The 15295-nt window shown below is 34.9% G+C and overlaps 2 protein-coding genes across 2 annotated transcripts in view; both read right to left on the bottom strand.

Annotated features, from left to right (window-relative positions):
• Positions 1-15295, bottom strand: part of myo18b (myosin XVIIIB) — an 880426-nt gene that overhangs the window by 214740 nt on the left and 650391 nt on the right. The window lies entirely within an intron of this gene.
• h2az2b (H2A.Z variant histone 2b) lies at positions 2092-14708 on the bottom strand. Its single transcript, NM_001043323.2, is given in 5 exon segments — positions 2092-2485; positions 6250-6379; positions 8590-8703; positions 13081-13158; positions 14608-14708. Coding segments are annotated over 5 exon segments (387 nt in total). The 5' UTR covers positions 14611-14708; the 3' UTR covers positions 2092-2423.

Genomic DNA, 15295 nt, shown 5'->3' with positions numbered 1-15295 from the left:
ACTGAATCAATTTTCAACAAAATATAGTGATGCACGACATATAATTATTGCAGCATTTAAAACTGCTTTAATATCACAGATACAGCCATGGTGAAGTAAAACTGCTGACAACATGCAATAATGATCATAATAGCACAGGACTGGCTTTATGCTTGAGAAATTATTGAAATATATAAACCTGGAGGTGTATCACTATAGTGCTGTCTATTTGCACTGATTACTTATTTTCCTATTGCGTTTCTCAAATATTAAGCTTTACTCTGATCAAAATATGAGGATGCGCAACATTTTTAATAATCATTGTATTTTTGAAGGTCATGTGACTGAAGACTGGAGGAATAATGCTGGAAGTACCATTTTCACATAGAAGACAGCTTTTATTCTTTATATTTCCAATAATTCAGAATATTTATTGATCATAAATGCAGCTTTGATGAGCAGAACATTGTCAAAATACATTATTTTTCTTATTATTAAAACACTGAGTTTCAACACTAGCTTTTAACCATATTTGTACACATATTATTTTTGAGGACATTTTGCAACAGATCAAACAGATTAAATCAATGCCTCGATGAGCAGAAAAATTGTCAATATGTGTGAGGTTGGCGCCAGTGGTGTAGTGGTAGTGTTGACACATGCACTCCGCTGCTCACAGCGACCCGAGTTCTGTTCCTGCCTCAGTCCTATGCTGATCCTTGCCATCTCTCTGCTCCCCAAACATTCCTGTCGACAATCACTTACGGTCCATTAAAGGTGTAAACCCAGAAAAAAATTATTACAAAAAAATTATAAAATGTGCATTGTTATTAATAAAGCATCAACTTCACCAAGATTAGATTTTAAAACTGGAAGACAATGTTTGAGAATGCACAAAACAAATTTAATGAAGCGTAATTTAAACCCTGATTTCTGGGTAATTTTTAAGCAACGATACTAAAAGAAATCAATTACATTTTACTACATATTTACATAGGAAACAGCTTTGATTTACTTTTTTTATATTTAAAAACATTTGATAATTTTTACTGACATTTTGGTAACAAAAGCAGCCTTAAAGAGCAGAAAATTAAGTCAAAATGCATCATTACTGTTAAAACACTGACTACCAACATTACCTTTCCACAATTACTGAACTAATGATTTAGATGTATTAAAACAAATATTAAGTGCATTAATTCTGGATGTAATTGTGAATGACACTATAACAGAAATCCAGCCATAACAGACATTTTGCTGTGTATTGACATGGGAAGTTGCTTTTATTTGTTTTAAATTTTAGAAATACTTTTACTGAGATTTCATCATATATGCAGTCATAAGCAGAAAATGTACAATTACTATTGAAACGCTAGCTTTTGAAAACCGGTGCAGAAATATCTTTGAGAAAGCATTGAAACATGACAAACACACACCGATCACAATTTGGCCTCAACAAAATGAAAGCATGGATCATCCTGCCTTGTATCAGCGGTTCAGGCTGGTGGTGGTGGTGTAATGGTGTGGGGGAGATTTTCTTTGGGTCCATTAGTACCAATTGAGCATCAACGCCACAGCCTACCTGAGTATTGCTGCTGACCATGTCCATCCCTTTATGAGCACAGTGTCTCCATCTTCTGATGGCTACTTCCAGCAGGATAACGCAGCATGTCATAAAGCTCAATCATCTCAGACTGGTTTCTTGAACATGACGATGAGTTCACTGTACTCAAATGGCCTCCACAGTCACCAGAGCTCAATCCAATAGAGCAGCTTTGGGATGTGGTGGAACGGGAGATTGGCATCATGGATGTGCAGCCGACAAAACTGCAGCAACTGTGTGATGCTATCATGACAGAGATTCAACAAGCTACTGGAAATATTCCTCAGAGATTTTGCCATGAAGGATTAAAGCAGTTCTGAAGGCAGGAGGGGTCCAACCTGATACTAGTAATGTGTACCTAATAAAGTGGCCGGTGAGTCTAAAAACAGAAGACCTGGATGTAACATCAGTTTTAAACACTCATATTCAGAGGTGATAAATAAGAGAGAGCCGCTCGGCAGGTGTTGTTTTTATAAATTTTATTCACATATTCCTTGACGTCGAATTCAAGAGTGATTCATATCAGGATTCATTTCAACAGATTCCTTGCAGCACCAAAGCCAAAACACGAGACGTGTTGAATGAACTCACAGAAACACTTAGAAAACAAACAAAACAAAAGGTTTTTAAATGTATAAAACAATTTTTAAAAAGCCAATAACGAAGCCCCGAAAGCACACAGACCCCGCCCCCAACTAAAACAAGCATGATTACCCCCCCGCCCCGCGCTAATCATCAGGATACAGTACGTCAAACGCTAACCATTGTTATGCTAAACTACGCTTTACCAAACAGAAGCAAACGAACGGGAAACTGAAGAAAAGCAGTGCTGATTGGCTCCTCATACGGTCTTCTGCTGACCCTTCTTCCCAATCAGAGACTTGTGGATGTGAGGAATGACTCCTGCGGACGCACAAACACACAACAAAACATCAGCACCAATCACAACAACACATACACTACACAAACATCACCAATAAAACACTTGCATTATTCATACATGTATAATTATAAACACACACACAAATATATATATGTGTGTGTGTGTGTGTGTGTGTGTGTGTGTGTGTGTGTGTGTGTGTGTGTGTGTGTGTGTGTGTGTGTGTGTGTATATATATATATATATATATATATATATATATATATATATATATATATATATATATATATATATATATATATATATATATATATATATATATATATATATATATATATATATATGTACACAAACATCACCAATAAAAAAAAAATTAGCACAATGTATACGCTATTATATTTATAATCCAAACATCGCCACTAACAGAACACGCGCTACTACAGACTGAGCCACTACTGAAATCACACCACTTTTCCAGAACTTTAAATACATTTTCATGACGTAATGTCTATGTGGTAAATAAAAACACACGCAACAAATTTATATGGTGGACTACTTTAGTTTGACAAACTAATAACCAATTTTCAAATATTTGTTCAAGTCATGGAATTTCCCAAAACTTTGGGTTTTTCCACATTTTTCAAAATGCCTTGAATGTTTGCCGGACCATACGAGCCCTGTATACATGACCTGTACTGCATCAGCGCTGCATGTAGACCGGTCACAATCATTTCTGTTGTGCATTAATCAGAAATAGCTTCTATAAAGTGATTGTATAGCGATTATACAACAGCGCAGTAATTATTATATAGCAGAGCTGCATGATTAACCACAAAAAAAGATAGCGATCTCAATTCAACCCCCTTGACCAGAAGTGTCCAAACTCAGTCCTGGACAGTTTTGCTCCAACACTACTCAAACACACCTGAACCAGCCAAATCAAACTCCTACTAGAAACTCCTGGGAAGTTTGTTGAAGTAAGTTGTTTGTTGGAGCTAAACTATGCAGGACAGCAGCCCTCCAGGACCCAGTTTAGACACTCCTGCCATGGACGATCTTAATCCAGCATTTCTGCGATTCTGACAATTTTATTTTCAAGTTCAGGAGAGAAGGCGGCTGCACGAGTCTTCACACGTTCCTCAGTGACATGGACACCTCCACATGATGTGTAAAGAGTCACATACTGCATTTATAAGGTATAATTCACTTAAAAATGCCATTTCTGTCTTCATGCAATGAAATATCCGAGGCACAAGATCACACATGACGCGAGCTGCTACCATGAGAGGGTGCGCCCTACGTGACAATAGACGTGCATGCGTCTACTTTAGTGAACAGAACCTGCATATGTTGCGAGTAACGGGTAATACAGTTGTAAATAATATTGAGTTTGTGGCACAGAGTGATCGTTTGGGAGCTGAGCGCAAAGTATGAACAGCACTTAGCAGTGAAAATGAAACCGAAAGTGCACTTCATTTACATGATCATATCGCATTTTAGAGGGATTACAGCAAGCGTTTGATGTGTTTTTTCTTTCATAGCAGCGAACACACAGTTGTGCATGAAAGAAATGTTTACAATGTCAGTATAACTACTCTAGCCTATATATTGTTGAATATAATCTGATAATGGCAAATGTCTGATTTTACCAATGAATTAAATTGTCTAATATGACAGATTGCAAGCATAAATCTCAAACATAATAATTCAACAGCAGAATTATTATAATAGAATAGAATTATTTCTAGAAACCAGTAGACCTGCACACAATATTATTAATGTTTTACCATACCTTTATTTTCTAAATACAGAATCGTGAGAAAATCGTGATCTTTATTTTAATTCTCATTTTAGCCAGAATCGTGCAGCTCTAGTGTGTGTAACATTTGTTCTTAAAGTAAAAAATCTTCAAATGTAAACAACTTACAAAAAACATCCCATAATGTAAGTAAGTTGTTGTTTAATTAGAATGTCAAGAGTTCAGAAAGAGCCTTTTAATTCCAAGGTGACGATACGCTTGAGAGTAACGATAATAGCAAACTCATATTAACCTTTATTCTACATCTACAGAATCATGAGAAAATCGTGATCTTTTTTTCAGCTAAATAATCATGATTTACATTTTATAATATAGCAGTTATTTATATTTGCTGTGCTTTTATACTTCACTGTCATAATCATTCCTGCACTGTTGATTCATTGCTATGTATTTTCTACACTTACATTATTACTACACTGAATATAAAGCAATTCTTAAAATTAAACCTTAGACTAGGCCGATCACAAACTTTACACAATTTGTCATTTTAAGACCATTTTATGCCAAAATTCTTATTGCAGTGATCATACAAAAGTGTAATAAAAAACCGGCTTAAAGAAACACAAACCTCGCATCCATGAGGGTCAAGCCTATTTTAATCCCTGTGCTGTTGTATAATCTCTATATAAAGTTACTTTCACGACTTTAAAATAATCATATACCGCAATCCTTTCTGTAACAAACAACATGCGACTAAACTAATCTCAAGGTTATGTCTTTTATAAGTAAATGGTTCTAAAATTGTCAATAACGTCACTTGTCAAAGTTTGTGAACAGATAAGCACAACAAATAAATTAAACTTTCAGCTTTTGCTTCTTTTGAAGTTTGATACATGTTTATACGTCAAATTGCGATGATGATGTTATTGAAAATTGCTTGTTCATGAACATTTCCTGCTGGTTCTCAAACTATTTCATAACTGTAACGAGGCAATTCAATCATAACTCAAGCAGTTGTAAAGCAGTTATCATAGCATTATTTATCAATATGTGGCTCTTTTTGGATTCTCGGAAGTTAAAAATGTCAAACAGGAAATAAATTGGAACCATTGTTGTCGTTTTCATCCCTCAAAATGGTCTATACAAGAATACTCTGTGCCAGTGGTGATTATGATTCTACAACTGTAATAAATGGGAAAAGGTATCAAATGTTAAGGGATAAAAGGTTAGGATTAGGCTGGATACAAATGTGATGTCAGAAATTGATACGGCTCATTTATAATCACGTTACAGCTCTTCCATAACCTTGCCAAAACAGCACTGCTGGGCTAAATTACAGGCTGATAGTGAAGCCGCCTCCGCAACTCTACTGGTTAGACCACTTATTCCCATTATTTATTTAATTCCAACTGTTTGATTTATGAATGACATCTGACCTTATTACTGATACACTGTAGTGTACGATTACATTTTTCGGATAATTTCTTCTTTGAATTAGCCTGTTTTTTTATGTTTGTTTCCATATTTATATTGTTTTACGGTGTTATTTTCTGCCTGACCAAATATCAATCTTTTAAATGAACAGCAGATTGAAGGACTTTTTAAAAAGCACTTTTAATCTTAAATCAATTCCTTCATTTATTTAGATCACCTTGGATGATCCAAACTTTTTCTATGCAGCGCATCTGCATAAATTATGATACAAGCAAAAATAAACAAAAATCAGTGCTTTATGGGTTTCTATGAAGTCGAACAGTATTCAGGTACAGAATTGCACAATCAAATGTAAAATAACGTGGCCATTGTACAAATAATAATAATAATAAAAAAAAATGTCTCTTTAAATCTTTACTAAATATTCTAAATCTGAGATGCGACTACTACAGATGCACACATTGTGATATCAATGCTATATTGTGCAGCCCTAATTCATGCGTCTGACATTCAAGCATATTTTTAAGCAGCCCGTGAACCCTGTGTAAATAAAATAAATCATTTCTTCATTAGTGTATCGGCGCAGTCTCTCACCTCCTCCAGCAATGGTGGCCTTGATAAGCGAGTCCAGCTCCTCGTCTCCGCGGATGGCCAGCTGTAAATGTCTGGGAGTGATTCGCTTCACCTTCAGATCCTTAGAAGCGTTTCCAGCCAACTCCAGCACCTGCGCACCAACAAGCCACACACCTGCTTTACACACCATTATTATAGCGCTATACAGGATCATTACACGCCTCAGGAATGTTGAGACGGACCAATCAGAATCAAGGAGCATTCTCTCAGATAAACTTAGACTAAACTAATAACACAGACACAGCCGGGTACAGGCAATCATCTTTCACCATTAGTAAATATGAGAATTTGTACTTACACATCTAAAAAAGTTGATTAAAGTAGCTTTCTATTGATGTTACATTTGCTTGTGTTGGACAGTATTTGGCCGAGATAAAATTACTTGGAAATCTGAGGGTATAACAATAATAATAAACATAAACCCTGAAAAAAGTGCATTTAAAGTTGAAGTTCTCGGTTATGCACATTACTGATCAGAAAATGAGATTTAATACTTTTATCAGAAGAAATGTACAAAATATCTATATTGAACAAGGTCTTTAATATTCTAATGATTATTCTAATTTTACACTATTCCCATTGGATTTTTTTTTATCTGGAAAGAGTCTTATTTCTGCTAGTTTGTCTGGAATAAGTGTTTATTTATTAGTGCATGTTTTGTTATATTGTTTATATCAGGGTCAATATTATTAGCCTCTTTACTAACTGTTTTTAGATTTTATTCTCTACAGAACAAACCACTGTTGTCCAATAACTTGTCTAATTATACCTAAAAACCTAGTAATGTTTGTATAATGGAATGGTAACCCTTTCATAACTAAATGGCATTACATTTATAACAGAATGATAACATTTCTAGAACTCAATAGTAATGTTTTAATTAGTATCTTGCAAATTAACTAGTAAATTATCATGCGCGGTCATCTTGGCAGGAAAAAGAAATCAGTTATTAAATGTAAACAAAAATTAGTTTAAAATCTAACGTTTAATAGCACTAGGAAAATATTTGAAAACTTATTTTATATTTAAACTATGCTTGTCTATCAGGATGGTTTGGCGCCCTCTTGTGACTAAGTAGTTGTTTTTTTTTTAAACTGCTAGTAAAGTACTAGGTCTCAGATCAATGTTTGGCATCTAATAGTTTAGGTTAATAAAGAGCCTCTACAAGTAAGGACCGTCAAATACAAATACTTATATGCTGCGTTCCAGACAACATGTAATTGAGTTTTCCTACTTGATAAATAAATGAGCTTAAACTTCAGTTTGCCATTTTGTATTAGTCAAAGCGTGTTTTTTCAGGTTAATAACGCAATTAGTTTACTAAATCTCCATAATGTGCATGTAAAGCTAATTAAGAACCATTTAAAGAACACTCGTTTAAAAGTTGATGCACTTTAAAACGTATTTTAATAACAGACGCCATGTTTGATCTGGTTTTAATTCGCTTATAGTGCCCACTTGTGGACACAGCAAACAATACAGTACTTTCCCGCATAATAACATTAAAAATCGCCTTTAGAATTTGACTTATTCAATACAAATAACAATTTGGGGTTTCAGCCATATTGACAGCTGTAACCACTAGCCGATAGTTATCACAATAAACTCTTCAGTCTTATACACAGGCTTTCTACAAACTGAAGACTTCAAGACCATCATTAATGAATTACCAGACTTGAAGAGGGCCCAGTTGGTCCAGCAGAAGATATGCCTCATCCAACCAAAACTACAGCAAATTCTTATGTCCACATATTTGAAATACTGTGTCAAACAAGCAAACCAGTGTAATATTGACATTTCTTCCTAATATTAAACATAACTTTTCTTTTTTCCCTGCTTTAACAACTACAATGCACTAAATGCATGAACTACAGTTTGTCCAAGTCGAAGTCTCAGCATATATGCTCTGTAAATACATGAACTTTAAAACTAATGGTATTGTAATTAAGAAAAAAGCATATTGGTTATGAAGCTAATAAATTAGCTATGATAGTTTTAGTTATACAGAGTTAGGTTTAATTGAGATTGATTGCTGGTGACTAAATAGGCCTCAGCTAGGACTGGGTAATGTTCTTATGTCCATGTGAGGCTAAGCCCGGTTTAGAATGATTTAACACAACATTACAGTAAATTGTAGGTCTTAAAATCAGTTTTTGAAATGTTAGACCTTGATAAACCTGTCAGGCTTTATTCTGCTGGATGTACTTTATCCTTTGCTTAACAGTAGGAGAAACCACAGCCAGCCGCCAAACATTTAGACTCTAGGTAAAAATTAATTCATTAAATAAACCCTGATGTTACCTCAGCGGTGAGATACTCCAGGATAGCAGCACTGTAAACCGCAGCTGTAGCTCCGACACGGCCATGGCTGGTGGTTCGGGTCTTCAGGTGCCTGTGGATACGACCTACAGGGAACTGAATAAAAAAAAAAAAGACATGGTTCATTATGCAGGTTCACTTCCAGAATTAATATTCCCACTTGCTAGCTTGGTTTTGTTGGATTTGCTCTTTAGTTTTTGGGTTTTATGTTTATATTACACTAAACTGTAAACACTGGATTTCAATCTACTAGAACGTCATCCATGTTAAGCTACTTTCACAATCAACATCGTAAAAGTGCTATAGAAATAAAGATGAATTAAAATTAAGCTTTCCTGATCTTCTTGAGATGCACTGCAAAAAATACAATTATTTATTTATAACTTGTGTTATGTCTAGCACAAATACCTACAAATTCTTAAGATTAATAAGCAAAACATACCAAATGGTAACGTTTTGCTAAGAGAACTAATGTTCTGCTAACTGGATGGCAACATTTTTAGAATCAAACCATAACATTTTGATAAGCAAATAGTAATATTTTGATAACTGGTTAGTACCTTTTATAACTGGTAACATTTCAAGAACTGAATGGTCACATTTAGATAACTGACCAGTAACATTGATAACTGAACTACTGAGATGACTATGAAAGTTCATTTGATTTGACTACAGATCAAAGACAGATTTATTTACAGATTAACTTATTGAATAACTAATGTTTTAATAACTGAATAACATTTTGGTAATTGATTGGTAATGTTTATATAATGGCAATACATTTATAACCCAATGGTAACTTTTTTTTAACTGACCAGTAATGTTTTAACAAGCTAATGTTATTTTAATAGCTGAATGGTAATGTTTTTAACAGAATGGTAAGGTTTTAATAAGTGAATGTTAAAAGTTGTAATAAATGAATGGTAACATTGTTTTTAACTGAATAGTAATGTTTTAATCAGCTAGAGTTATCATTTGGAGATCTGAATGGTAACTTTAACAGAATGGTAATGTTTTATTGAGCAAAAGGTGATCAATTAATGATAATGTTTTCATACTGAAAGGCGGTAACACCAAGGCTCCAAAAATACAAATTTATTAATTAAAAAGGCTGACACAGAGCATGTAACGTTTCGAGCCGCCAGCTCTTCATCAGACGTCTGATGAAGAGCCGGCGGCTAAAAACGTTACACGCTCTGTGTCAGCCTTTTTAATTAATAAATTTGTATTTTTGGAGCCTTGGTGTTGCCGCCTTTGATTTACATTTAATTTGCACTTTTTGCGGTTTTGGCTGAGCACTCAATTAAGGCCCCGTTTACACTAGTACGTTTTAGTTTTAAAACGGCGTTTTAGAATGAAAACGATCCGCGTCCACACTCGCGTTTTACCCAGCGTTTCTGAACTGCTCTCCGTCCACACCAAAACGCTGAAAACGCACATCACGTGACCACACACACACACTTTGGCAAGCGCTGCAGCCCATCTACCCAGATGAGAGCTCTGCTAGTCGGACTTCTCATCAAGCATCTCCCGCTGGATCTAATCTCACTATATTTATTAAACGGGATATTTCATTCATCTTGTTGTCTTTATCTAACGACATATTCCCTGACTTTGGGCATTGGAATCTATTACTTGTTCTCAGGTAACGTGTTTTGGCTGAGCGCAAAGATAAGTTAATGATTAATGTAACCACGTACATTCTGTATATTGACTTATCGCTTGCCTTTATTTCCTATAATGTATAAACTTATTGTATGTTATACTTTTAAAATGGCCATTATCGATTCTTAAAACTGATACTCAGCAAAAGAGAGGGGATGTTTCGTATTTTCACTGAAATTGAAAGGAGGCAGTTGTTATCGGCTCCGTTTTGTTATAAATATCCAGACAGTGAAGATGACGCTCATCTTATACAGCACGGCGCCTCAACATGTCTGCTGTCTAAGTTGCTAATATTAAAATGAAAATAGGCAGTTCCTTAAATCATGTTTACATTTTGTTGTTGAGAAAGTGAAACAACGAAGCCAGGGTGATGTGAATGAAGTTATAAAGTACACTGTTCCCTTTGAAGATTTACCCGTGTCCTCGGTATAGTCTGCTTTTCCATATCAAACTGAGAAGAAGAGACTGCAGCCTTGATCAAACTTGCGAAGTCTGAACTTACACGGAGAAGATTCAGGACTGAACTGTGTGTTAGGCTACTTAATATTCAGGAAAAGCCCCAATCAGAGAGGCGAACGTCTGCAGCCCCGCCTCCGTTTTCAGATGTCTCCGTTTTCCATCATCCACACTGAGACGGAGCAGCAGCGTTTCAAAATGAAAACGGCCTCTCCAGCGTTTTCGAAACGCTCCGTTTTCGGCGCTCGAGAACTCCGGCGTAGTGTGGACGGTTGGCGTAACCGTAGCAAAACTTATGCGTTTTCAAACTAAAACGCATTAGTGTAAACGGGGCCTAAGAGAGATGTGCGTGCTTTTGTACAGTTTTTTCAATGTTTTCATACTGAACCTTAATGTTTTGCTGAGAAAGTAAACTTTTTATGACTGAACAACGTTTTAATAACCAAATAGCAACCAATCAGAACTTTTTTGCCAAGTGAACAGATGTCATGTACCTGTTTGTCAATCAGTTTTAATAAAATGTCAATGCTAAATTAAGTGAGTTTTTCCTTAAGCTAAATACCTGCAAACGGGAGAAGTGAAAGTAGTTTATTAGCAGAGAAAATAATAATCATTCGCATCTGAATTGTTTCTATACAATTCATCTATTTTACTCTTTTTTTTTCTCTCTCTTTCATGTCTGATCTGAGCAATTGACCATGTGTGGTGAACTATCCTTAGGAGTCTAATCTAAAGAAATTATCTATAATTCATTGATTTCTCAGTGAAAATAGACTATACTGTTTATATACACTTACATCCATCAAAATAAGTTTGGTCAATAAATTAAAAAAATATATATAAATAATATGTAGATCAGCTTTATTTATCCATTTTATTTAATTTCCCCCCTCCAACAAATTGACTGGGTGTACTCAGTTTTGGACTGTGATCTTGGGCTTTCTTTAAGTTAAGATTAGTCAGTACCAAAGCCAAAACTGAACCTAATGTATATGCATGAAAATGCATCACTGTAAAGCATCCTGCAGAAAATATTCATTTAAAAGACAGATTTGTGATGGTTAAACTTATTCATGCCGAGCACCATATTAAAATTCCATCAATTTAATTGATCTGATCATTTTAATAAGACTGTATGTGCAGAATGAAAATTGTTCTAGCTCCAGCATTACATGTAGATTATCATTATAAGGAAAGATCAGAGACTATTCCTCGTCAGAGCACTGGACAATAGACATGCATTTAAATGCTAGGTGGGAATGCTAATGCATCTCTTTTGACTAAATGTGATCAGAACACATCTTAACAGCAGGTGTGAACGGAGCCCACTTATTCCTCGTCTAGGATCATTTAGCTCTTTGGAACTGACTCTGAACTGAATGTATTGAAATCAATTGAGATGCAAAACAAATAATACAATTGGAGTAAGAGTTGTGGATGTGTTCATTTAATCTCTGAACGATTCACACTTCAGTCGTTTTTTAAATTAGTAGTGCAATCAAAAATTTAAAACATCATCTAGATTTCCTCAGCCTCTACTTGTTTTTAAACCTATATGAGCGAGTTTCTTTCTTCTGTTAAACTCAAAAGATGTTTTTTTTAACCTATAACCATCGACTTTCATAGGATTTCATACTACAGAAGTCAATGGTAACAGGTTTTCGGCATTCTTCGAAATATCTTCTGTGTTCAACAGAAAAAAAAATACTCAAAGGTTTTAAACTTGTATATAGAGAGCACATTTTCATGTTTTGGTGAAGTATCACTTTAAATACAGTGCTGCTCTGTTTACAGCGGTCACCATGAAAACAGGATATGGCTGCTGTTCATCAGCGTCTCCTGCTGGCAGAGAGTGAATCTGCAGCTTATTCGCTGTTTCCTTTACATGCTATATGACAATAATTCTGCTTTTGCATCAGATTGAAAAAATACAGTCTGATTTAGATTAAAAGTGGCTCATTGTGCACCCTTGCTTGGATCGTGATCAAAACACAGTGGTTTGCTGCTTTTTTAAAAGACATTAAAAAATTAAGATAGAAAGTGACATGCAAAACCGGTTTATATGAAGATGTATATTTTTCAGTTCCTGTGCCTTAATCTGGGGTAGTTTTTTTAGGGATTTTGAAGAGATTCCTTATTTCTGTACTTTATTTAATGTGTGATATTGTTGGTATGAAGAGATCTTATTTATTCCTGTTGCTTATTTAATTTGGGATTGTTGATATAGAGACCTTTTCCGTACTTTAAATGTAGTTCTGCTATATAAATTTCATAAAGAAATGTGCAGCAATTACCCAACAAATGGACACTTTCTATTTATACTATGCATGTATGTTTTGTTGGAGTCAGTACCTGCAGACCAGCTCTCTGAGATCTGGAGACGGCTTTCGTCTTGGCTTTTCCACTGTCTTTTCCTGCTTTGCCTCCTGCCTGTGGAAGCACAAGGACAACATATTTCACACAATGTAATCACACTTTGGTCAACATACTTTTTTTTTTGCTTTTGCCTTTAAAAATCTAACTCAACAAAAGACAGACATAGGGAAATCTGTACCTCACATTAATTAGAGATATAAAAGCTATATTTTAAAGTAATATGATGCAAAAAAAACATTGAAATGCAGATTCATATGGAAGCTTTTTTGCCAGCCATGGAAAATTACCTGCTGGCATCATTTCAGATGGATTTTCTCTCAAAATTCTGAGTTTCTCACTATCTGAGCACGCTTTTTGGCAGTTCTGCATTTATTGTTTGTTTTTAATTCTGGCGGCTTATTGCAGCATTTGTAAACAATTTCTCTTATTTTTTTTATTCTTTGTTCTTGCAGTCTGTTTTACATTTACTAAAAGTTGCAATTCTGTTATCCTGTCACAACTATAATTTTATTTCTTAAAATTAATAAATGGCTGCTCCCAAATTACATTATGCTCAATATAAAAGTAAATTTTCCAAATATAACGCAAAACACAAAAAAGCATTTGGAGAATCTGCATTAAAGTTATTTTGTAAAGCAACACGTTTCATTTTCTTGATAATTCTGAGTAATAATGTGGCAAACAATTACACTGAACAGCAGATTCACATGAAAGCTTATCTCAGACAGGGAAAACCACACATTCTTAGAGGGATTTTTCAGAGTTTGGCGATTTCTGTGCACTTCTGCTGTTTTTTGTTTGTTCGTGTCCACAATTTTGACTTTATGACTTGCAAATCTGCGCCGTTACTTGCATTTTAAACTATATTTCTTCATATTTTAATGTGTTTTGGCAATTTCTACGAATTCTTTTTATAATCATCATCAGTTCAAGAATCTGCTGTTCGTGTTCAACATTATAACTTTATTTCTTAAAATTAAAGTTCGCCGCTTCCATTTTAAGTGTAACACGTTCCCGTACAACTTATTTCACGCAAATGGGAGTAAAACGAGTTCACACGTCGGAGCTAAAATACAAATTTCGATGAAAAATGGTCACAACTGCGAAATTTGTCGAAAGCTTTCTTTGTAAACTCGGTATTTAAAGTAAAATACCAGACAATTCTTAACCTTTAGCTTCTTTAACCTTATTTAAACCACGAGCCAGCATGTCAAACAAAAGAAAATGCGGGATATATTCGATTCTGCTCTTAGGCTACTAGATATAGTTTTAAAATCACCAAACTACGATCTGATGTGTAATTATTAAACACCAGCGAGCTCTTTTGATGGATTTTGCAGATTATTGCAGCAAACTGACTTTATTCTCGCGGTCGGCGCTCGTTTAGCAAAACCGCGCGCTGATTAAAGCTTCACGAGCTCGAATCCAGAGCCGTTTACACACAATAAATCAACTAAATGTAACCTGCGTTACAAACATCGGATAATTAAGAACTTATCTTACCATTTCGCCAGATGAGCTGCTTCTCTTTTCGCTGGAAACGGAGGGAAAACACAATGATGAGCACTTCAGCGATAGCGCGGTATGTTCTAGCCTAATAACCAATCAGCGAGGGCCGTCTTGGTTTGAAATGGACGTTTCGTCCAATCACAGAGCTTCTCTGTATCTGGGTGATTTTCTTCAAGTTCCTTTTTTTCTCTACCTAACAGCGCACCAGGCTTGTGCGCACGCGCGCCGTAGTCGTCATTCATTACATTAAAACCGATTAAAAAAATTTATTATTTTGATGTGTTAGAAATGTTTCGATCACGATCAAATTATAAACTGATAAACTGGCTCATACAGTGAACGTTTCCAAAACTACAATACATAACATAAATGATGGGACTGAATATGTTTGCTCAGTTATTTTATTTATTTAAATATCTTTCTTATCGGCTTTTTATCTACGTCGTTTGGATACAATTGTAAAAACGCAGTTGTGTCCATTTTACTGGCTTTAACAACCACTTAAAGTAATTATACAGAAGTTAAACTTGTTTAATAAACATAAACAGGGTGCTAAAACTGATATTTCTTCCACATGATGTAATTATTTAATCCTCTTCATAGTTCAACCTCTTTCAAATTCTTTCCCGTTAACAGATTAGTGTTTTAATATGTTTTTTTAATACAATTTCACAGTTATTAG

The sequence above is a fragment of the Danio rerio genome, chromosome 10 (genome assembly GCF_052040795.2).
Source record: "Danio rerio strain M-AB ecotype USA chromosome 10, GRCz13ab, whole genome shotgun sequence".
Taxonomy (NCBI): Eukaryota; Metazoa; Chordata; class Actinopteri; order Cypriniformes; family Danionidae; genus Danio; species Danio rerio.
The sequence above is the reverse complement of the archived record's forward strand: the minus strand, read 5'-3'. Positions and strand labels throughout refer to the sequence as shown.